At 42.3% G+C, this 24,867-nt stretch overlaps 1 protein-coding gene across 1 annotated transcript in view; it reads left to right on the top strand.

The window, feature by feature from the left end:
* The window catches only part of LOC126088515 (UBX domain-containing protein 6), a 59,909-nt gene that overhangs the window by 19,141 nt on the left and 15,901 nt on the right, over positions 1–24,867 (top strand). The window contains exons 4-7 of the mRNA XM_049906668.1: positions 2,048–2,229; positions 4,667–4,794; positions 4,980–5,225; positions 17,637–17,794. Of these exons, the coding sequence (XP_049762625.1) occupies positions 2,048–2,229; positions 4,667–4,794; positions 4,980–5,225; positions 17,637–17,794 (714 nt within the window). The remainder of the gene's footprint in view (positions 1–2,047; positions 2,230–4,666; positions 4,795–4,979; positions 5,226–17,636; positions 17,795–24,867) is intronic.

Raw genomic sequence — 24,867 nt, forward strand, 5'->3', positions numbered from 1 at the left:
TAACATCATCATTACTTCTAAGTTCTTCTGAACCAATATGCTTCTGATATGCTAACACCCCAATATAGTGTGGAAACAGCCTTTTGTATACTATATAAGCCACCACAACAACATTAGACTTTTATAACATCTACACTTCCTGCTGGAATGGAAAGTTCCTTTTCCACTAAATTAAAAACGTCCTATCTGTTTAGAATATCTTCATGGTTGAGATCTGCCATTCCAGGTACACTTAATGGCCTATTTGCCTGTTGGCATTAATAGAGTTCGTCATCCCATTGTTGAAACAACCACCTAGGGCTGTGAACATAGACTTGGATGGATTTGTGGCTGTAAGCATTTGACCATACTTAGAAGGTGCAAACTAGCTCATTTGTTTCTTCCTTCATTTTTGCTTGAAGGATTTTTCCAGTCATGCTTTCGGAAGCTTGCTGGTTTTGTCACCAGAAATTACTTTTCCGACAATAATGAAAGAAGCTTTTAGAATGGAATTTTCACTCTGCAGCATACTGTGCACTGAAATGAAACTTCCTTTCAGATTAAAACACAGTGCCACACAGACTCAAACTCAGGGCCTTTACCTTTCATGGGCAACTTCTCTACTGACTGAGCCCCCAGGCATGACTCATGACCCACCCTCTCAGCTCCACTTCATTTGCCTGCAAATGGTAAAGGTCCCCCGAGTTCAAATCTCAGCCCAGCACACAGTTTTAATCTGCCAGGAAGTTTCAAAGCAACTTTTAATTTCAAATAGAGTTTATAATTTCATTTGGCAATATCATATTACCTTATACTTTTGCCCAACAAATCATGCCAAAAATGACACAGTTTAGTGCATTAATGTGATGTATCAAGTAAACTGCATATTTTTGCAGTATGGAAGTATAAATATGAAAACTGCTATAGTAAAAGAGAATGCTTAGAATATTTATTTCAATATTTATTCAATATTAATATAATTATGGAAAGAAAAGATTGCTACTGACCATATAGCAGAGATGTTGAGTTGCAGTAGGCATAACAGTAAGCTTTTGGCTAAAAAGGCTGTCATCCTAATTAGACAACCTACAGACACACACACACACACACACACACACACACACACACACAAACGACTGCAGTCTCTGGCTGTCGAGATCAGACTGCAAGCACATTTGTGCTGCTTCGTCCACATTCTGTAATTTTAATGTTAGTGAATTCTCTCTTCCTGTTGGTGAAGTTTCTCCTGTCTTATTTGGGTTTATTTGAAAGTAGCAAGACTAAGAAGAATACTTGTGAGGGGACTCAACTTAAACTGTTGATTATGCAGGTAACAATATACGAATAATTAGTTTCAGAATTGTATATGATATCCCTCTGCAGCATATGAGAGCTGTGTCATACTAGTATGAGGAAATTTTTCAGTCTAAGTCTGATTTCAGAGCATGATGAAAAAGTTTCATAAAAATGACAGAGGACCCAGCAATTGATTCTTGCCTAGAGTATTGTTGACTTCGAAGGAAATTTTTGCAGGGGGGGGGGGGGGGGGGGTAAGCATCAGTGTTCAGCATCTGTTGGTTATATGTAGGTGTGTGGTTGCTGCTTTTATTTTTTGTCTGTTGATAATTTTTTATTGAAATACACAAGTGTCAATAAAATTCTTCTGTGTGAGTGACCACATCATGAGAGATAAACTACCAATATTTTGGCTGACTGTATCTCATGCGACACAGTCATACACCCGGAGGGATATCATTGAAACAGACTCAGTAAAAGATGTTGTGTCATAGGTAAGATTTTAAATTCAGCACTATTAGTACTTTACCCTCTGAGTGCCGACACCATTTTCCTCATCACTCTCACTAGTCATCACAAATGTTCTTACTCTTAACTATATATTTAACTATCTTGTGTTCTGATGAATACTTGTGAATTGTGTTCTGATGAATACTTGTGAAGGACAGTTCATATCATACTGCACATACATTTATGCAGTTTTAAATAGACTGTATAGATTCAGAAGAAATACTATTTATAAGGTATGTGATAATTACTATTCTCTGTTTAGTTCATTAGCTGCAATCCAGGCACAAGTACGCAAAGAACTAGAGGCAGAAAAGAAAGCAGCATCTGCAGCAGCAAAAGAAGAAGAAGAAGAAGTAGTTATAGCTCAGCAGAAGCTATCATCGGAAGTTGAAGCTTCACCGCACTTGGCGGTGAATGGAGTGTATTTCAAATGTCCCCTTATAAGTGAGTATTTAAAATTTATTTAAATAGGTTGTAGTAGCATAAATCTGCTGCATTCACTTACCTATAAGAGATAGTTTGAAATTGCTTTATTTTATGCTTATAAATACTAAAGATGTGTCAGATTTTTGGTTACTGGTGTTACACATCATCTGGCAAAGCCCAGTTAAAAAGGTAATGTGCATAAGAATGTACTTGCAAAATAAAAAAGTGCCTGAACACAACAACATACCATTGTGTTCCATGCTCTTGTGCCATTCCAGTACTGTTTCTATAAGATACACACCACATGATGCAATGTAATGATCAACTGTGGGACATGGCATCTTACAACAAAGAAATGCGTACATTTGTCTGCTAGCTGAAGTTCAGAAGTTGGATTAATGTGGACACTTTCAACAAAGCAGTTCTAGGGGTTGGTATTTAGAAATGTGGTTTCATCAAGTACCTGTAGATGTTGGCCTTAATTACCTCATTTATGACACTGTGAACCCCAGCAAGCCATTGTGCGTAGCCTTTGCTCAGTGCTTTGTGTTGTGCATGCTCGCTGTTTCTTTTTGTGCTTTGAAGTGCTGCTTTGTGAAAGGGAATCAGGGCTTGCTCCCTCACTGCTCCTCCCCCTTTTGCTAGTAAAAACTCTAGATTGTTCTGTGATTATCAAATTAGGAGTGAAAAGAAAAAAAAAAAAAAATGCCAAGAAACATCTTAAATCAGAACAGCATGCAGCTCACCTGCAGGAAAATGCTGCTGCTTCTGAACAGAAACGATCATTTGTTGAAAGCTAAAATAAAGCCAAAAAAAAAGAAAACAGGCAAAGACAGTTTTAGAAAAAGGAAACTGTTGAAGTTCTTACAAAGGTAAATTTTCCGGATAAAAATCAACCCAACCACCACTTTTTTTTTTTTAACAGTCTTTAGGCATGTAGCATGACAACCTTTTAAATTTGTACATCTAATCACTAACAAACAGAAAATGTGAATGCAACAAAAATAGACGTAAATTTTACCCAAAAATGTTTTCAGGTCCCTATGGTCTTCGCTAAAAGACAAACTGTCCTGAGACGGTTCTGGTATACTTAGCTCCTCCTGAAACTTATCCCTGGCAAGTATCAAACAATGGAAAATTTGGAGATGCTGAGTCGTACACAGACACAACAAAAAGACTGTCACAAAATGAGATTTCAGCGAACGAGGCCATTGTCGAAAAAAGACCATGCACGCATGCGTGCGCCCCCCCCTCCACCCCCCAGCCCCGCCCCCCACCCCCCCCACCCCCCACCCCCCACACACACACACGACCACTTCAACAGAGGCCTTGTTGACCGAAAGCTCATTTTGTGACAGTCTTTTTGTTGTACCTGAGTGTGACTAGCATCTGTGCCAAGTATAACTTTTAAAGAACAATGTTCCTTTCTTCAGAGTAAGTATAAATGACAGAAAGGTGCAAAATAGGAAAATGTTTAGCATAAACTGAAAGGGCCGTACAGGAGACTGAGGAAAGAGATTTGCCACATACTAGAACGAGATGAGAAATTGACAACAGAAATGAAAAGAAAACAAAAAATTAAAGGCAGTGCTGGATGACAAAGTATGTCACATGGGTGTTGCAATGATTGACTTGACTAAAGAAACCTGACATAAAATTGTGGCCAAAAGGGCAAAATAAAATGCCACAAACAACTTATCCTTTCCTCTAAGGGAAGGGAATGAAAAGTCTAATAACAAGTGGGGAAGGTGTAGAATGAATAGATGTCAGTATTAAGAAAAGGATAGATTGCTACTCACCAGATAGTGGAGTTACCGAGTTGCAGACAGGCACAACAAAAAGAATGCTAATAAATTTAAGCTTTCATAGTCTATTCTTCACAAATGGCATGAAGGGGGATCACTGAGCGTATGTCACCAACTGAAAGAAGAATCATTGACTCCCTCTTTCCATGAGAGACTGCAGAAATATGCAGAATTTAATTCTAGACATACGCACGAAGTGTCATATGATTTGGAATTTTGTGCCAGTACCTCTCCTATGGCTAAATGCTCAAGAGGAAAAATCTAAATAAATTTGGTATGATAAAGGTCAAAAAGCTGCTCAAAGAAGTTTCAGAAACCATAAGTAAAAAAGTTCACTGTAGAGTTTGCACTCGATGAGAACTTGTAACTAACAGTTGCTGCTGTGTGTCTGTGAGAAGATTAACATCAGTTGTAGCATTTGTCACCATTGCTAATTGTTTAAATGCCTGCATTTAAGTTAATTTCTGTTTAAATGTTTCCATTTAATATAATTTTAAGCATAACTGCACTACGAGGAAAGTTTTGACTGTCCCACTTGCAGCACAATGTACATTGGTATAGTTGTAGAGGAAATATAATCTGCTGTAAATTGCTATTGACTTCATTTTTCAAGTATCTGGTTGTGATTTATCTTGTTTCTATCACAACAGGTGATGAAATACTTTCAAAAGAAGAGTGGACCGTAAAAATTAAAGAATTCTTATACTCTCAGTTAGAAGAAGAACGTGGATTAACATCTTGTCTTATCATTCACTCCTGCAACAAGAACAGGGAAAAAGTAAGTATGGTATTATTTCACTGCTTCTTATTTGCACAAAGCCTATTCCACTGTGCTGCTTCCCCCCCCCCCCCCCCTCCCCCCTTTCCCCCGCCAAATGAAATGTGACATGTAATATCTGCAAATGCAGCAACAGTTATTACAACATTTTGAATACTTACATCTCTGTGTTATATTTGTTACAGATAGCTCAGTGTGTGGAGACACTTTGTAAGTATTTAGAGAACATAGTGCAAAATCCAACGGAAGATAAGTACAAAAAGATTCGAATGTCAAACAGAATATTTCAGGAACGTGTTGCACCCAATGAAGGAATTCAAGATTTCCTAATGGCAGCTGGATTTGAAATTAAAAAGGAAGAATTTCAAGGCAGTGAAGAGGACTACCTTGTATTTTCTGAACAGAATGTTGAAAGCTTAGAATATTTATCAGTAAGTAAAACTTTATTATAATAAACATTTATTTTAGTAACTGTGTTGCTAAAAGTTTCTTCGACTCCTATAACAATTCTCATGTCATATAATTTACTTGCGACACTGTAAATTAAGGGAATAGAGTGAGGTTACTTGTAAGCAGTTTCTTTCTTTTTCTTTTTTTAAAATGAAACTAATGTAAACCTAAATAAAAAATTGTTTAAAAGGCCTGCTGTGGAGCATTTGCAACAATACTATCTATATGTACATTAATAAACTGCAAACCACTGTGAAGTGCATGGCAGAAAGTACTTTCCATTGTGCCAGTTATCGGAGCTTTTTAACGTTCATTTCATATATAGAGCACAGGAAGAATGACTGTTTAAATGCCTCTGTATGCATTGTAATTGATTTAATCTTGTCTTCGCAATCCCTGTGGGAATGGTATGGAAGAGGTTTTAATATATCCCTGGACTAATCATTTAAAGCTGTTTCCTGAAACTTTGTAAGGAGGCTTTCTGGAGATAGTTCGCAGCTCTCTTAAAGTGTCTATCAGTTCAGTTTATTCAGAATGTCCATTACTCTCTCCGTTAAATCAAACAAAATAGTGACCTCCTCTGTCTATATTACAGAAGCGTTCGATTCCACTCGTCTGCTTTGACCTATGGCGGCGCCTATGACATCATTACATAAACACGACAACAAACACGAAAATACGTACAGGAAACCAAGAAACACATCTCACTCCAAAACTATAATCAAACTAATGGGACCAGCATGGGAAATTGGGGGTTTTGGGGTGGGGACAAACTAAATACACACACACACACACACACACACACACACACACACACACACACACCCCATGATCCCAAACCACGCAAAATGACAACATAAAAACAACACAAAATTCCCAAATTCCACTACACGTACAATATCCACACTTCCCTTCACCTACATAGCCCATCCACAATTGTCGATACCACAAAATAAAAATCAACACTCCAAAAATTATAATCACACCGCAACTATCAATACCACAAAACCAACACCTGAAACAACAAAAATTGGAATTGGACACTTCCCTTTACCTATATATGTCAACTACAACCAGTGATATCAAAACACATTTTACTACGACACATTGGTATCGGACAACTGACGATACCAAAACACACACAGCTACAATGACATATTGGAATCGGTCACTCCCTTGGACCTATATAGGTTTAACTACAACTGACAATACAAAAACACACATAGCTACAACACATTGGAATCTGACACTTCCCTTGACCTATATAGGTAAAATACAACTAACGATACCAAAAAAATTGGAATCTGGTACTTCCCCTAAGTTAAAAAATCAATCACAAGAGATGATACCAAAACATAAAACACCTACACCCGCAGTAAATGACACCAATCCAACAACACATGAAAAACCCCACCAAACATCACAACACATGAACAATAAACCCCAAAAAATGACTACTTACCACAAAAAAGTACCAGCACTACACACTAGGTCAGCCACCCCAATCACACTCAGCCCCCCCCCCCCCCCCCCCACACACACACACAAACAAAAACAAAAAAAAAACACAACCAAAACAAACTCCCAAACCACCCACAACCTACCAACCCCCCCCCCCAAAAAAAAAGAACACCTTCACCTTCCCCCCCCCCCCCCTCACAAAAAAACAAAAATCCGCCAACAAGTAAAAATCAGAAAAAAAACTCGATCACACACACAACTCAAAAACAACTGCAGCAAAGCAGATCCTCCACAACATAATCATAAAACGACTCCCACCCACCCAACCCACCAAAATCCACAAACATTACCAACAACTCCCTTCCCCCCTGAGCCGCAACTGCCCCCCCCCCCCTCCCCCCTTGTACAAAACAACCTCAACTAACCACCCTTGGCCTATATATTTTACTAATAGCCCTCAAAAAAAACCCAAAAAATGCAATGCTCCCCAGGGACGCTCTTCTGCCAGCAATACTCATCTAAATGAGATTGCAATTGCAGGTTAGAAGAGCACCTCTTCCCCCTCCCAATGACTGACTTAACTGCTTCCCAAAACCCCTCTACTGTATTAGTACACGCCCCTGTCTCATAATTCTTGAACTCTAAATTATGATTGACAACTAAATGATCATAACCCCTCTTGCCCAAACTCCTATGAGATGAAAAAGCATCAGAAACTACTGTACTCCCCTCCTCTATATACTCCTCAGTTACCCCAATAATTACCTCTTCTTATGTCTCTCCAAAATCCTGAAAACACATTCTGAATATCCCCCCCCCCCTCCCGAAACAACGGTTCCCCACACCCATAAACCAACTGGAGACTTACCCCTCCCATATTTCGTCTTCTCAAACTGTGACTCATCTGCCTCAACCATAACCCCAGGCACAACTTACCCCTGTACTTAATACATTCAGAACAAACCTCACTACAAAACTAAAACCAGTCTAACACCATCCTCTCTCTCACACGTCCCATGCGCACAAAAACTGATGGAAGATCTATAACAAAAATAATATGTCATCAAAACTCTCTCTGCCTCATGGCCAACATAGACCTCTCGAACCAGGTACCGTGCCCTATGGGGCGCCAAAGGTTGTCCCTTTGGCACCGACACATGTAACAGTCCCTGGTCCGAGACACCGGAACTCTGGCCAATTGTATGTTATCTTTGCAGAAGCTGCATTTCACTGTTTCCACCAGAAGTCCAAACTGTTACAAAAACTTAATGACGGCAACATGTCGTCCCCCTTCTCAGCCCGCAGACGCACACTGTTAAATTTAGAAGTGATATCCATACCTAACAAAAGTAGGCACAAATTAAATTAAATGCCTTACTGCATGACAAACAGCAAACCAGTAACAGCAATCGACACCGAAACACAAAAGAAAATTAATTCTTAACTCACTGAAACCAATTTCTATTCTTTAATAACAGTCAAGACCGATAAATTCACACTTCAACCACCGACACACAAATGAACGCAATACACCACCTAACACGCGAACCCTACACACACCACCAGAGGACACCACCAACTGCAGCAAAACGACATCTACAAACACAACAAACTCATAAACTAAACTCCGGGCCGTCATGACGTCACACTCCACAACACCCTTACGTCGCAGGTCAAAGCTGACAGGTGGGATCAGACACCTCCGTTGACCCCCTGTAAGTACTATGTGATACAGGTCCCACACACTTGTGAAATATCCTGAGATGGGTTGCAGTGGTGTTTTGCAAGCCATCACTTTTCTAGACTGATTGAATTTCTCAGATATTCTGATAGTCAGCCATTTGCCTCACCTATGGCTGAGCTCATATGTTTCCATTTCATACATTTACAAATTGTTACACCAAAGTATTTGTATGAATTGAAATCTGGTGCCCCTCAAGGTACTTGTGACTCTTTCCTGAGTACATGGGTGGTGAGCACGGATCCCCAAGCTGTTGCAGCATGTAGTTCCTTCCTTGTGCTGCAATTTCTCGTCCCTGACCATCCTTCCTTCTCTTGCTCTTTCTCGTGGTGACAGCCTTTGATGTCGAACTAGCTATTCCTTAGGTTCTGTCTTCCTGTTTTGGAATGTCCATTCATTCACCACCTTTTGGCTGAAGTTATTAATGGTCCCTCTCCTGGGTTAACCTTCCTTTTCTGTAGTGTGGACCAACTGGGGAAGAACACATTAGTAATACTTGCCTAGGCTCTTAATCACACTTCAAAGTCAGTGCAGTAGCCAATCCGACATGCTGGGGTTGTTATGTGCCCTTCTGGTCGAGCCTCCATGATAACACAGGGATCACACTGCTGATGACTGAGCTGATAGCTCACCATGTGTGCCAAGGAGTATCTGCCCATCTTCTTGGGACAGCAGGACTCCCAGCAACTGCCATTGTGCCAGACAGCCCTTGCTGTGGCTGGGTAGCACCTGTGGGGAGAGCACTTGATTGGAGTAGGTGGCATTGGTGTGGATGTTTCACACATTAAAAGCATTAAGTTACACTGAACAATGGGTGCTCTGATCTGACAGTCTCTTCAGAGAGGAACTGAAAATAAATTGTGGACAGAATTACGACCCTAGTGCTTTCCCAACTACATGTCTGGGAACAAAACAATTTATCAGTACTTAGTATGTACTCAGACTAATGGGGATTCTTTTACTATGACAGAGTCATTATTTTTTGTGGAGCATATTGGAGTTAAATTTAGAAAAGTTGAGTCATTAGAAAAAATGTACAATGGGTCACTGTTGATTAAAGCCCCTTCTGCTGCACAGTACAGCTCTACAGACGTGAACACTTAGGTGACATTGCCGTGACCATTGCTCCACAAAATTTGAATATTGTCCAAGGAAAAAACTTCCACTGAGATCCTAGGCTCCAGACAGACAATCTTGAACAGTGAGAGGTACATTTTGTCTGACATGTCAGAAAAGGATATAGAATAGATACAAGTGCCTTTCTCTTAGCCTTTGATGGGAATGTCCACCTGTAAAAAATCAGTCATGGTGCAGATGTGACATGAAGTCTTGCGTCCCACCGTCCATGAGCTGTTTAAAATGTTTGCACTTTGGTCATTAGCCCTTTGACTGCACAGTGGACCCAAATGTGGTAGCTATGGATGATCATTCCGCAAAGGGAGTCCTATCGATGTGATATCCAATTATGCCACAGGTACAGCCATCACTCCCCCTACGTCAATTTTTTTCAAAACCAATTCTCCCATTGCCCTCCTCTCTTGTGGTTCCTGCAGCACCCTCTTTGGGAACTGTTTCCCACACTCAACCAGAGGAACAGCTCCCTTTTCCTCGTCCTCCTCCTCCTGTGTCTATGGTGACAGGGCTTTCTCTTGGGACCCCTCTGCCAGGAAACTCACAGATCAGAGGTGCGATATCTGGCTGAAGTAATTGTGACAGGGTCCCAGGGTTGCCCACGCTTCATCCAACCCTATACTCATTGTGGGTACTTCTTCACAAGAATCGCAGCTACCAAAGGTGGAGGAGGAGGAGAATAATGAAGGCAAGGTCACTGCAGTGGCCTTGGAGGTAGCATATCCCCCCATGCCTTTAGATTCTGAACCAGTGCTCATTGATGTGGTTCCATGGTCTACCTGACACCTTCTAATGTGATCATTCAGTGGAACTGTAATGGCTATTATTGTCACCCACCAGAACTACATGACATTTTTTTCTCCCTTTTTTGCAGTTTACTTTGCTCTAAGAGAAATACACTTCACCGATGACCATTCCCTATCACTCCATGATTATCATGCGTTCTATTGAAACTGTGCTGGCCCTGATAGGGCATCTCGAGGGGTCTGTACTTTGGTTCACACAGGTGTGGTCAGTGGGTGGATTCGCCTCAGTACCAAATTGGAAGCACTAGCAGTGCGAGTGCAAACACCCTCAGTGATCACCATCTGTAGTGTTTACATACCTCCATTCAAGCCATATACTTACCTTGAGTTGACCAACTTAATGCAACAACTTTCCCCTCCCTTTTTTCCTACGTGAGGATTTCAGTGCTCACCATCCCCAGTGGGGGAGTGCCACTTTGTCTGTTAGTGGCCTTCTGCTTGACCAGCTTCTTACCAACCATGATCTGTGTCTCGTCAGTGATGGTAGTTCTACCCATTTCACTCCTATGTTGGTACCACATTGGGTGCTTTGAAGAACCTACAGGCAGTTCTAGTCCTCTCTTATCACATGTCTCATGCACACAAAAACTGATGGAGGATCTATAACAAAAATAATACGTCATCAAAACACACACGCACTCTCTCTCTCTCTCTCTCTCTCTCTCTCTCTCTCTCTCTCTCATAGCCAACATACACCTCTTGAACCAGGTACCATGCCCTATGGAGCACCAAAGGTTATCCCATTGGCACCGCCACATGTAACAGTCCCTGGTCCGAGACACCAGAACTCTGGCCAATCGCCTGTTCTCTTTTCAAAAGCTGCAAATCACTATTTCCACCAAAAGTCCAAAAAGTTACAAAAACTTAATGACGGACAACATGTCGTCCCCCTTCTCAGCCCGCAGACGCGCACTGTTAAATTTAGAAGTGATATCCATACCTAACAAAAGTAGGCACAAATTAAATTAAATGCCTTACTGCATGACAAACAGCAAACCAGTAACAACAATCGACACCGAAACACAAAAGAAAATTAATTCTTAACTCACTGAAACCAATTTCTGTTCTTTAATAACAGTCAAGACCGATAAATTCACACTTCAACCACCGACACACAAATGAATGCAATACACCACATAACATGTGGACCCTGCACACACCACCAGAGGACACCACCAACTGCAGCAAAACGACATCTACAAACACAAAAAAACTCATGAACTAAACTCCGGGCCGTCATGACGTCACACTCCACAACATTCACCTTCACCCCATTCTGTCACAATGCATTGATGAAGTTGTCTCTAACGTGATCAGCCATGGCTCTGGAACTGCTATTCCCCTTTCTAGAGGTCCTCTCCACAGCTTGCCAATGCCCTGGTGGACCCAAGACATTGGAATAGCAGTTTGGAATTGCCAAAGAGCCCTGCAACATTTTAAGTGACATCCTTTGCAGATGGATCTTACCACTTTTAATCAACTTCATGCAAAGGCTCACTATCTAATTAAACACAGTAAGAAGGAATGCTGAGAGTGTTAAGTCTCCTCTGTGGGAATATATGCCTCTTCATCACAGGTGAGGACCAAGCTCCATGGTCTTATGGGCTTCCAACAATAAACAACTGTTCTGGGTCCTATCCTTCAGGGTAGTGTTTGTACTGATGCCAAAGTTTTTGCTGATCACCTTGCAACCCATTTTGTGACAGCATCTGCACCTCTTCTTATCCGGCTACCTTTCTACTGCAGAAACGACAAGTCGAAGATGTACCCCAGTTTTCACCCCCATCATTCTGAATAATATAATTAACCTTTCATTGACTAGGAACTGCATCAGACTCTTGCTTTGCTCCCTTCCAGAACCCCCCCCCCTCCCCCCTCCCTGTGGGTTGGGGGATTAGAATAGGCCCAAGGTATTCCTGCCTGCCATAAGAGGCAACTAAAAGGAGTCTCTCGCTTTTTGGCTCTATAAGTTTAGGTCCCATTTTATGGTTTGACCTCCCACTTTCCAAATTCTACAGAGTGTGTTCCATATGGGGAAGGATGCATTACGTGGTGCACCAGTTATCCATAGTGCCATTAGATTCAATCTCCTGCACCTCTTCTTGTCATGGCTCTGCATCGCCACCTGCAATTCAACTATTTGGTCGAGGACACCTTTCGGGGTATGTCGTCTTCTTCCATTGTCTCCTGTCCTCTTTCACCCCTGTGACAATATTGGATTTCTTTGTGCCCAGTATCCAGTACGGGAGCCAGTCTGTTGTGGTGGGGCCATCATGTACCCATTTGATGGTAGCCCCCTGACAACACAGGGATCACACTGCCGATGCCTGAGCTGAAAACCACTTGGCAACACCACATCCTCGCTACTCTACATGAGTGCTCTGGAGCCAACAACCCATTTTTTGTACAGACTCTTTGTCAATTTATTTCTGCTGCTCTTCTATTGTGGCTGAACACCGGCTGCGGGGATCTATACGGTTACCACACATGGTGCCAGGTGGCCTTTGCTGTGGCTGGGTGGCGCCCGTGGGGAGAGCTGCTGATCGGAATGGGTGGCTTCAGGATGGATGACCTGGAATGCAGTGGACCAAGATCGAATACAATGCTGGCAGATATGACCCTAAATTGTTTTCTTCCCTCGCAACACCATGGGAGGAACATAGGGCTACATAAAGAACAGAGCTATATTTGCCTTGGAATTTAGGCTATATTTGCCTTGGTATTTAGTTATTTTCCATCGCGACCTCCTCTTGCAGTCTGACGGTGAGCTCCATGCCAATTTAGAATGGTGGGGGTGTTCATTTCTTCCAGTGCATTTAAAGAAGACCCTAAGACAATAGGGTTGCTACCAGTGCCTTCATCTTGGCCTTCAAGGGTGATTCATTTCCTCATTTCCTGAAAAGGTCAGCATCAAAATACTCCATGTGCGCCTCCTCCCGCTTGTCAATTGTGGAGAGCACAGACGATGGAAACCGGAGTGTTGGGAGTGATACGGCTTCACCATTGGTACACAAACCTCTCTTTTCTGGGTTGGTTTGATGATTTTACTGCTATCAGACCCTTGCAGGTGTATGTGGAATTACCACATATGGAGGTGTATCTGCTGATCAGACATAATTGCAGACCATCTTGCAGAGTATTATGCTTGCACCTCTGTGCCTGAAGATTACCTGGCCACCTTTTGTTTCCTCAAACAGTGGGTGGAATGACAACAGCTCTCTTTTGCTCCATGCCACCCTGAGCCATATAATGCTCTCTTGAGTGAATGGGAATTTCTCAGGGCCCTTGTCGATTGTCCAGACACATCCCCTGGCCCAGATCGCATCCATTCCCAAATGCTTAAACATCTGTCAGTGGATTCTCAGCACCACCACCACCTTGCCTTCATCAACCACATCTGTAGTGATGATGAATTCCTGTTGCAGTGGTGGGAAAGTATCATCGTCCCAGTGCTAAAGCCTGGTAAGAACCCACTAGATGTTGATAGCTATCATCCTAACCAACGTTCTGTGCAAGTTGCTCAAATGTATGGTGAGCTGGCAGTTGTGTTGACTCCTCGGGGCCTTCTGGTTCCATCCCAGGGCAGGTTTCGCCAAGGGCACTCCACCACCGACAACTTGGTGCACCTGAAGTCCGTCATTTGATTGGACTTTTCCCGGCGACAACACCTTATTGCCATATTTTTCAACCTGACAAAGGCCTATGATACCACTTGGCAACACCACATCCTCGCTACTCTACATGAGTGCTCTGGAGCCAACAACCCATTTTTTGTACAGACTCTTTGTCAATTTATTTCTGCTGCTCTTCTATTGTGGCTGAACACCGGCTGCGGGGATCTATACGGAAGGTGCAATTGTGGGCCCTCACTCACGGCTTTCAGTTTTCGACATCTTGCACTTCTGTCGTCGTACTGTCCATCCCCATCCAGAACTTTACCTCGATGACCAGCTACTTGATGTAGTGGCGACTTGCCGCTTTTTGGGACTGGTCTTTGATGCCTGCTTAACTTTGCTTCCCCATCTTCATCAGATTAAGGACAAGTGTTGGTGGAATCTTAATATTATTCAATGCCTGAGCCACATCATCAGCATCGCCCTCTGCATTGCGTCTGCTGGACCCTAACCACCACCGTGGAGTTCAGCTCACGACGGGAGCCTTCCAATCAAGCCCAATGAACACCCTCCTTGTGGAAGTTGGTGTTCCTCCATTGCGGCTCCGGTGGCAACTAATGCTTGCAAATTATACCGTCTACATTCATAGTTCGTCTTTGTCATCCAAATTACCATCTCCTTTTCCCTAACACGGCAGTCCATCTCCCGCAACAGCAGTGAGGAACTGGGACTCCCCTAGATGTCCATGTCCGGTCACTTCTTAATGAACTCGATGCTTCCCTGCTACCACCTTTCCTGCGGGTCCACTTACGTACACCTCCGGCTGGACCTATTGCAAGGCCTTCCGCCGGCAATTTCTCTCTCTTCTCAGCGAGTTTGAGGGCTCAGAAATAGTCTACACTGATGGATCAATGGTCAGCGGTCTTGTTGGCTTCACTTACATTCATGTTGCCCATACTGAACAGTGCTCTTTGCCGGATGGCTGCAGTGTTTTCACTGCAGAGTTGGTAGCCATCTATCGTGCTCTTGAGCATATCCGCTCCTGTGCCGGTGAGTCCTTCGTCATCTGTAGTGACTCCTTAAGCAGCCTACAAGCTCTTGATCAGTGCTGCCCTTGACATCCTTTGGTAATGACTATCCAGAAGTTGCTTTATGCCCTCGGGGACTGTGGAAGTTCAGTGACCTTTATTTGGACCCCAGGACATGTTGGGATATTGGACAGTGAACTTGCTGACAGTCTGGCCAAACAGGATAGCGGTACACCAACTCTGTAGATCGGCCTGCTGGAGACTGATCTCTGATTGGTCTTCTGCCACAAAGTTTTCATAATCTGGGATACTGAACGGTGCACCCTCAGTACCCCAAACTAACTCCATGTTATCAAGGAGATAAGGAATGTGTGGCAGTAATCCATGCGAGCCACTTGCAGGGTCACTGTTGTCCTTTATCAGCTCTGCATCGACCATACTTGGCTAACACATGGTCACCTCTCCATTGGTGTTGCTGTGGCTCCTATATAACTGTCGTTCACCTCTTGGACTGCTCAGTTTTAGCTGCTCAACAGTGGACTTTCAGCCTTTGCTGCACCCTACCTAGGCAGCAATGCCTCAATGGCCCATTTGGTTTAACGTTTTATTTGAGGGAGGAGGGTTATCGTACATCTAAGGTTGGGCATGTGGGCTTCTCTCCCAGGCCTCCATCCTCCCTCTCTTTTACCTCTTCGTCACTCTTTCTTTGCATCTTATTTGCCTTGGTGTTTGTATTTTTCGTATGTGTGTTCATCTCACTTTGTCTTTTACACTAGGCATTTTAGTGTGTTGCATAGTGGCTGGCTTATCTTTTTTAACCTTGTGATCAGCCAGCCCTTTAATGTACATCCCCCCCCCCCCCCCCCCCCCCTTTGGTTTACTTCTTCCGTTTTCTCCTATGGTGTGATTCCCCGTTACTTTTACATGCTTTTATGTACTGCAACTCCTTTGTTTTTAATTGTTTTATCTTGAGACTTGGTTGCTTGAGGAAAAAGGGACTGATGACCCTGTAATGTGGTCCTTTTGTGTCCCAAACCCTCCACCTCCTCCCAGAAGGAATTGACCACCCTATGCTGTCTCCACGTTGCTCATACCAGGCTAACCCATAGTTTTATTTTACTTAACAAGCCATGTCCACATTGTAGTTGTGGAGCCTTACAGTAGTAGTTAATATCCTGGTGGAATTCTCTCTCCTCCTGGCCCTCCATGCTAAGCACGTCCTTCCAAATACTTTGCCTCAAATACAAACAGACAATTCACAGGTAGTTGAGCTGGTTCTCCTTTCTCTCCGTGAAGGTGGTTTTTATTTTCAGATATAAGGTCTTAAGCGGTCTCCAGGGCGTGAGTGGGATGGCTGGGGTTGTGGGGCATGTTCCTCTGCATGTTGAGTCTGGGGGTCTCGTGATCCTAGCTGACTGATCAGCTCTCTCTTCTGTTCCTCTCTCACTCTGAGTTAATTGCTTTTTGATGTGGTTTGTATCCTTTTATACTGCATTATATTGTCTGTTGTATAGTTAGCAATGTATTAAATAGTGGGTGCTTTTTAAAACCTTGACTATACTGGAGCAGGGATGGTGCCCACTTGCTGCTTTACCTATTTCTCTCTTGTTGTTTTTATTATTGATAGCCCAACAAATATCCATTACAGTTTTAGCCTTCTCACTTTTACTGTTCTGAATGTACCAACTTGGAGGTATGCTTTGCTCTGTGACTGGCTTTGCCCATCATTGGGCTTGCAGGGGTCAGATGCAGGGTGGGGATTTTCTTGCCATTGGATGAGCTGTGGGAGATCCCTTGTATGCTCTGTACCCCAATCCATACACTTCTCCATAAATTCTTTCTGGGCTCTGGCATCAGTATTGCCTTCAATGCATCAGTCTTACCACTCCTACATACTTTCATCAGCAGACCACGTATTTTGCAGACATCACTAATACTGGATGAACCACCTCTGGATCGGGAACTGATGACCTTCCTTGACTGATGGCCCCCAACCAGCCATCCATCCAGTTGTGACTTGTTGATATTGTAGTCATAGAGAATATGACATACTAATGTCCTTGTAATTTTGCAATTGATTTTTTGCTTATTAAGCTTTGGAAAAAATTATGAGAAGTTTATAATATATCAGATGACTGAAATGGTATCCCTCTTGGTTCAAAGTGCTACTTCTTGTCAGGGGACCACTTTCTTGCTCATCTTTAATCTGGTACTGTATCTCATAGTAGTGGAAAAATGTAACACCCTTAATTTCAGTTATCTTTCTGTAAGTTGCATTAATATAATGGGTATAGGCAAAGCAGAATTACAAAAGGAATGGGAAGTAGGGAGAGTAACAGAATGATACATGTAGTGAAAAAGTCAACAGCGGAATGCAAAAACTGCAGTTTTCATTTTAATGCATATTTCACCACTCTTGGATAATGTAGATTGTGGAGGCTAGAGAGAGAGAGAGAGAGAGAGAGAGAGAGAGAGAGAGAGAGATCCCATTGGCTCAAAGTCTCCTTGTTGGCCTAATGCTCTTTTTTTAAAGAAAATTAAAAATTAATAAAATTTGTGTATTTGGAACATAAAAAGTGTCCAAAACCATTTAATTTTGTTTGTGTTTCAGACATTATGTGATGCCCTGAGATCTGCAGAACCAATTTCGCTGGAATTAGATCGTAATTTGCAAGTGTTGCTTCCTTCACAAGCAACCCATAGGACAGATTTGCCACCAGTTTTTTATACAATGACACCAGAGGAACTGAAGAAAGAGCAACAGTTAAGGTATTTTTTTTTTTTTAAGGAATTCTGGTGAATACAAGTATCTTGCATCAAAATCCATTTTTAGTGGTACATTAAGAAATAAAATAGTTGACAAAGTCATATGTATCAGCAATAACATCTGCAAAGCATAAAAAGAATTGATGATAAATTAATAAAAAATATGTACTGGGAGCAGATATGGAAGGAAGAAAGTAGCTGGGAATGGATGCCACAGAAAAAGGAAACTAAGATTGGATAGTGATTAAGAGAAGAGATTGGTTGTTGAATAGGCGGTTTAGAAGGAGTGTGGATGCTACTAATGTAAAGGAGGCTCAAAAATCTAAATAGACCAGTGAAACTATAACCTGGTTTTGTTGTACATTATACAAAATAATGTTTTTGTATTATTTACTTGATATTATACCTCAATTTAAAAGATAATGATTTCACAAGCTGCAACATAGTTGTGAGTAGAACAGTGATCCAGAAAGTATAGAATAAATTTCTTTTATTCTAGACTACCGGTTTTGATCAGCAATGACCATCTTCATATCTGCAGCAAAACGTGGGATAAACACAAATACAAATATTGGATTGTTTACTACACGTGTGGAAAGCATGCACTTTAAATACACTCCTGGAAATGGAAAAAAGAACACATTGACACCGGTGTGTCAGACCCACCATACTTGCTCCGGACACTGCGAGAGGGCTGTACAAGCAATGATCACACGCACGGCACAGCGGACACACCAGGAACCGCGGTGTTGGCCGTCGAATGGCGCTAGCTGCGCAGCATTTGTGCACCGCCGCCGTCAGTGTCAGCCAGTTTGCCGTGGCATACGGAGCTCCATCGCAGTCTTTAACACTGGTAGCATGACGCGACAGTGTGGACGTGAACCGTATGTGCAGTTGACGGACTTTGAGCGAGGGCGTATAGTGGGCATGCGGGAGGCCGGGTGGACGTACCGCCGAATTGCTCAACACGTGGGGCGTGAGGTCTCCACAGTACATCGATGTTGTCGCCAGTGGTCGGCGGAAGGTGCACGTGCCCGTCGACCTGGGACCGGACCGCAGCGACGCATGAATGCACGCCAAGACCGTAGGATCCTACGCAGTGCCGTAGGGGACCGCACCGCCACTTCCCAGCAAATTAGGGACACTGTTGCTCCTGGGGTATAGGCGAGGACCATTCGCAACCGTCTCCATGAAGCTGGGCTATGGTCCCGCACACCGTTAGGCCGTCTTCCGCTCACGCCCCAACATCGTGCAGCCCGCCTCCAGTGGTGTCGCGACAGGCGTGAATGGAGGGACGAATGGAGACGTGTCGTCTTCAGCGATGAGAGTCGCTTCTGCCTTGGTGCCAATGATGGTCGTATGCGTGTTTGGCGCCGTGCAGGTGAGCGCCACAATCAGGACTGCATACGACCGAGGCACACAGGGCCAACACCCGGCATCATGGTGTGGGGAGCGATCTCCTACACTGGCCGTACACCACTGGTGATCGTTGAGGGGACACTGAATAGTGCACGGTACATCCAAACCGTCATCGAACCCATCGTTCTAGCATTCCTAGACCGGCAAGGGAACTTGCTGTTCCAACAGGACAATGCACGTCCGCTTGTATCCCGTGCCACCCAACGTGCTCTAGAAGGTGTAAGTCAACTACCCTGGCCAGCAAGATCTCCGGATCTGTCCCCCATTGAGCATGTTTGGGACTGGATGAAGCGTCGTCTCACGCAGTCTGCACGTCCAGCACGAACGCTGGTCCAACTGAGGCGCCAGGTGGAAATGGCATGGCAAGCCGTTTCACAGGACTACATCCAGCATCTCTACGATCGTCTCTATGGGAGAAATGCAGCCTGCATTGCTGCGAAAGGTGGATATACACTGTACTAGTGCCGACATTGTGCATGCTCTGTTGCCTGTGTCTATGTGCCTGTGGTTCTGTCAGTGTGATCATGTGATGTATCTGACCCCAGGAATGTGTCAATAAAGTTTCCCCTTCCTGGGACAATGAATTCACGGTGTTCTTATTTCAATTTCCAGGAGTGTACGTGGCATACCTATTTTAAAACATGTCCTAATTTAATGAAGCCATAGTGGAATCATCAAAAGATAAACTCAAAATCACAAGACAGACTTAAACAATTATCGTACAGTTTCCTTTTTCCAAAACATGTAAAAAAGTAATGAACTTGAGAGCAGTAGCACACTTACACGGAAACAATTTACTTATCACAGTTTGGATTCCCGAAAGGTTGCTTGAATGAGAATGCTATTTGTATATTCACTCATCAAATAATACATGCCTTAAATAATAAAATATCACCAGTTGGTATTTTTTGTGGGCTCTCCAATGCCTTTGATTGTGTAGATCATTATGATCTCTTATAAAAACCTCAGGTTTTGTGGAATTGATGGTATTACACACAGTTGGTTTGAATCATACTTAACAAACAGGGTGCAAAGGGTCATGCTGAATAATTTAGATAATGTTGGAAAGATAGAAAATTTTAATGCCTGGGGCAAAATCAGAAAGGGAGTCCCACAGGGTTCAAGTTTGGTTCCACCCCTATTTCTTCTATACATTATCAGAAAAAATCGCAACAACAGAAAATAATTAATATAGAGTGATGAAATTCTGGGAATACATTGGTGTAGGTAACATATGTAAGTGATTAACATTGCAAGATCACAGGTTAATGTAAGCACGAGATAAGTCATTGCAAATGTGAAATGCTGGTACATTAATAACCCACGTAACCGTCAGAATGTTCAATGCAAAGATGCAAACATGCATGCATTGCGTTGTAAAGGTACCAGGTGTCAGTTGTGGGATGGTATTCTAAGCCTTTTCCACTTGGGCAATAGAGGGACAGTTAACGTGGTGGCCCATGTTTGTTCGATTGGAGATGTTCTGATGATTTAGCAGGCCAGTGCAACATGTCGACACACTGTAGAGCATGTTGGGTTACAACAGCAGTATGCAGGTGAGCAGTATCCTGTTGGAAAACACCCCATGGAATGTTGTTAATGAATACCAGCACAACAGGTTGAATCACTGGATTGACGTACAGATTTGCAGTCAGGGTGCATGAGATAATCATGGGAGTGCTCCTGCAGTCGTATGAAATTGCACTCAAGACCATAACTCCAGTTGTAGGTTCAGTGTGTCTAGCAGGCAGATAGGTAGGTTGCAGGCTCTCAGCTGGCCTCCTCCTAACCAACACACAGCCGTTAGGGGCACCAAGGTAGAACCAGCTTTTATCAGAAAACACAACAGACCTTCACCCTGCCCTCCAATTATGACACTGAAGTCAAGGAGGTGGTTTGGGGTCAGTGGAATGAACGCTACAAGGGCATCTGGCTCGGAGCTGCCCGTGAAGTAACCAATTTGTAACAGTTCATTGTGTCACTGTGGTGCCAGCTGCTGCTCAAATTCCTGTTGCAGAGACAGGCTGATGTGCCAGAGCCATGCGCCGAACATGATGGTCTTCTCTCTCGGTAGTGCCAAATGGCCGTCTGGTGCCCAGTCTTCTTGTGACCATACATTGACGTGACCAGTGCTACCAGCTGTCACGTACAGTGGCTACATTCCTGCCAAGTCACTCTGCAATATTGCAGAAGGAACATTCAGTTTCTCGTAGCTCTATTACACAACCTTGCTCAAACCCAGTGATGCATTGATAATGGCGTCTTTGTCGTCTTTAAAGTATTCATGACTAACATCAGCTCACCACATCCAGTCTCATGACTGTTACACCCCATTTTTAAAGCAGATTTGTTTACATCCTCATAGTGGTGTTATTAGTGCCACTCGTATGCCACTGGCTTGAAATTTGAATAGACACCCTCTTTCAGATGAAGAAACACACCTGCCAACTTTATTTTGGGATGCACAACTCCTTAGGTATTGTGATTTTCTTTTTTTCCCACCAGTGTATGTGAATGACCTTCCACTCAATATTTAACAAGCAGAATTGGTACTTGTTGCAGACGATACTAGTGTTACAATAAATCCCATTAGATAGAAAGCAACAGAAGAGTTAGTAAATGATATTTTCAAAGAATTATTAAGTGGTTCTCTGAAAATGGACTGGCCCTAAATTTTGAAAGAAGGAAAAAAAAAAACAACTCTACATTCAGTTCTACAGAACAAATAGTCATACTAGCAATTGACGTAGCACGTGAGCAGGTGTCAGTAAGTAAGATAGAATGCTACAAATTTTTGGGCATACATATTGATTAAAACTAGAGCTAGAAGAAGCATATTACTGTGCTTCTCGAACAATTAAGTTCAGCTACTTTTGCTCTTCATACAATTGCTTATCTTGGAAAGAAATGTATCAGTCTCCTGGCATATTTACATATTTCCACTCAATAATGCCATATGGGATGATGATCAGGGGTAACTCATCACATAGAAAGAAAATATTGGTCACACAAAAGTGAGCGGTAAGGATAATGTGTCATGTTGATACTTCTTCAAGTAGGCATTTTAACTGTGCCGTCACTTCATATTTTCGCTAATGAAATTCATTGTACATAATCCATCAAAATTTGAAAACACTAGCGGAGAAAAGATCTATATTACCCATTGTTAAAGCTGTCGGTGGCAGAGAGAGGGATTCAGTATGCAGCAATAAAATGTTTTGATCATTTGCTCCGTAACATAACATGTCAGACAGGTAGCAAAGCAAGTTGTCAGTCTAATTTAAAATCATTTCGCCCGTACAGCTCTTCTATTCCATTGAGGAATTTCAACTGGTAGCCTGAAAAAAGAAAAACATTTCTTTTTAAGTTTAGTTGCATAAGTAGGAATAAAATAATAATGTGTTCATTAATGTTAGCATTGATCATGGTATGCATATTCTATACACTGACTGTAATCACATCATTTCTTTAAAAAAATCATTCAAATGATCTATGGGAGAAACTGACTTAGCATCATCACACACACTTGAGATACGGCATATACTAGGCTACAGTGTCAGGTGAGTTACCTTGTTAACAGCACTGTTGTTCATAACAGTAGCCACAAAATGTTAATGTCATAAGCTCGTTAGCTGTTGCTACTTTAGGTGTACATGTATTCATCAATTATATAATTGTACAATATTGACTAAAAAGAATACAGTAGATAATGTCTATAGTGGGCTTACCAGATGTATAAGTTATGACAGTAATAAAATGCAATAAATTAAAAACATGACTAAAGTTAGATTGTGAAGAAGGAAATAGGTATGTGACAATAATTCTGATATCCTCTTGTGCCAAATTTTAGATTAAAATATAATGACATCCTTAAGAACAAGTTTATGGAACTAACAGAATAATATAAAAATGATAAAATTAAGCAGGGAAAGAAGTCAAATGGATCAAACAACTGACTGTAGTAAGTAATCAGTGCCATCTCTTGGTGCGACCATCAAAATGATGCATGTGACCATCAAAATGCTGCATAGGTGAGAAATTTTCTAAGGAAATGTACCAGTCAGTTAATATAATTAACTAGTTAACGATATATATTGTATAAATCGAGAAGGGACAAGTAAATACGTGAGTGATGTGTTCAGCATAAGAAAACAAAGCAAATATGTAAAGCACTTTACACTACGTAAAGACAGAGACAATACATATCCAATAGAGGTGTTCAATGATTAAAGTAGAACACTGTCAAACAAAGCAAAGCATTGGGCACAAAATCACGCTGTCAACTAACGAGTGTTGCTGGCCCTTGTTTCTTTTTTCTTTATAAATTTGAAGTTCATCTAACAAGTTGCGACCACAGCCTTTTTGCGCCCTGTGGAGAAAACACACATTATTCTCAATGCTCCCTACAGTATTGTCACTTTCTGATGAGTGCAATCCCAAAGCAGTTTTGTTACGCAGTTGTGAATGCTCCGTAAACCTCAAGTTAAAAGACTAGCCAATTTGGCCAATATAAGTTTATCGCAGTTACTACAATCAATCCTGTATACTCCAGAGGCATCAAATGTGTCATGTTTTACTCACAATTTATGGTGGTAACTTGAAAGCCACATCGAACATTAGATTTTCTGAAACATTTCTCTACTTGCTGGAACATTTTGTTGTGAAATTTCATTGAAACAGTTGTCATTCAATCTTTATTGGTTCTATTTTCTGGTTGAGTGTGCATCTGCTGCTGTGCAAATGCATGCTCACCAAGAAAATAGAACCCAGTAAAGAATGAACAAAAACCATTCCAGTGAAATCTTATGGAAAAAGGTCATAGCAAATAGAGAAATGAATCAGAAAATCTAATTAAACAAAGGAAGGCCGTCACAGTCAGGCACTATCCCCTGGATGTAGCAAACAGATTTCCTGTGCTGTCAAACCCCCCCCCCCCCCCCAATAGCTTCCATCACCCCCAAGAGCCAGCTAAAATACACAATACCAGCCTGGACTGGAACAGCTGGACCATATCCTTCGTCAGGGCTTTGGTTATCCATCATCATGCACTGGAATGAGGGATGTCCTATCGAAGGTCCTTTCCACTCCTAAAATGGTGTTCTATTGCTCACCTAACCTTCACAACATCCTAGTCCATCCCTATGCCAATCCAAGTCCATGCCATAGGAATCATATCTTTGTGGAAGACCCAGTTGCAAGACCTGCCCAATCTACCTACCTGCTGTTCCTATTGCAGTCCTGTCACAGGTTTATCTTATCCCATCAAAGCACGGGCCATCTACATCTACGTGATTACTCTGCTATTCACTATAAAGTGCCTGGCAGAGGGTTCAATGAACCACCTTCAAGCTGTCTCTCTACCGTTCCACTCTCGAACGACACACGGGAAAAATGAGCACTTAAATTTTTCTGTGAGAACCCTGATTTCTCTTATTTTATTGTGATAATCATTTCTCCCTATGTAGGTGGGTGGCAACAGAATGTTTTAGCAATCGGAGGAGAAAACTGATAATCGAAATTTCATGAGAAGGATTGAATTTCATGAGAAGAACCCATCACAAGGAAAAACGCCTTTGTTTTAATGATTGCCACTCCAGTTCACATATCAGGTCTGTGACACTATCTTCCCTATTTCACGATAATACAAAACGAGCTGC

The sequence above is a fragment of the Schistocerca cancellata genome, chromosome 6 (assembly GCF_023864275.1).
Source record: "Schistocerca cancellata isolate TAMUIC-IGC-003103 chromosome 6, iqSchCanc2.1, whole genome shotgun sequence".
Lineage (NCBI taxonomy): Eukaryota > Metazoa > Arthropoda > Insecta > Orthoptera > Acrididae > Schistocerca > Schistocerca cancellata.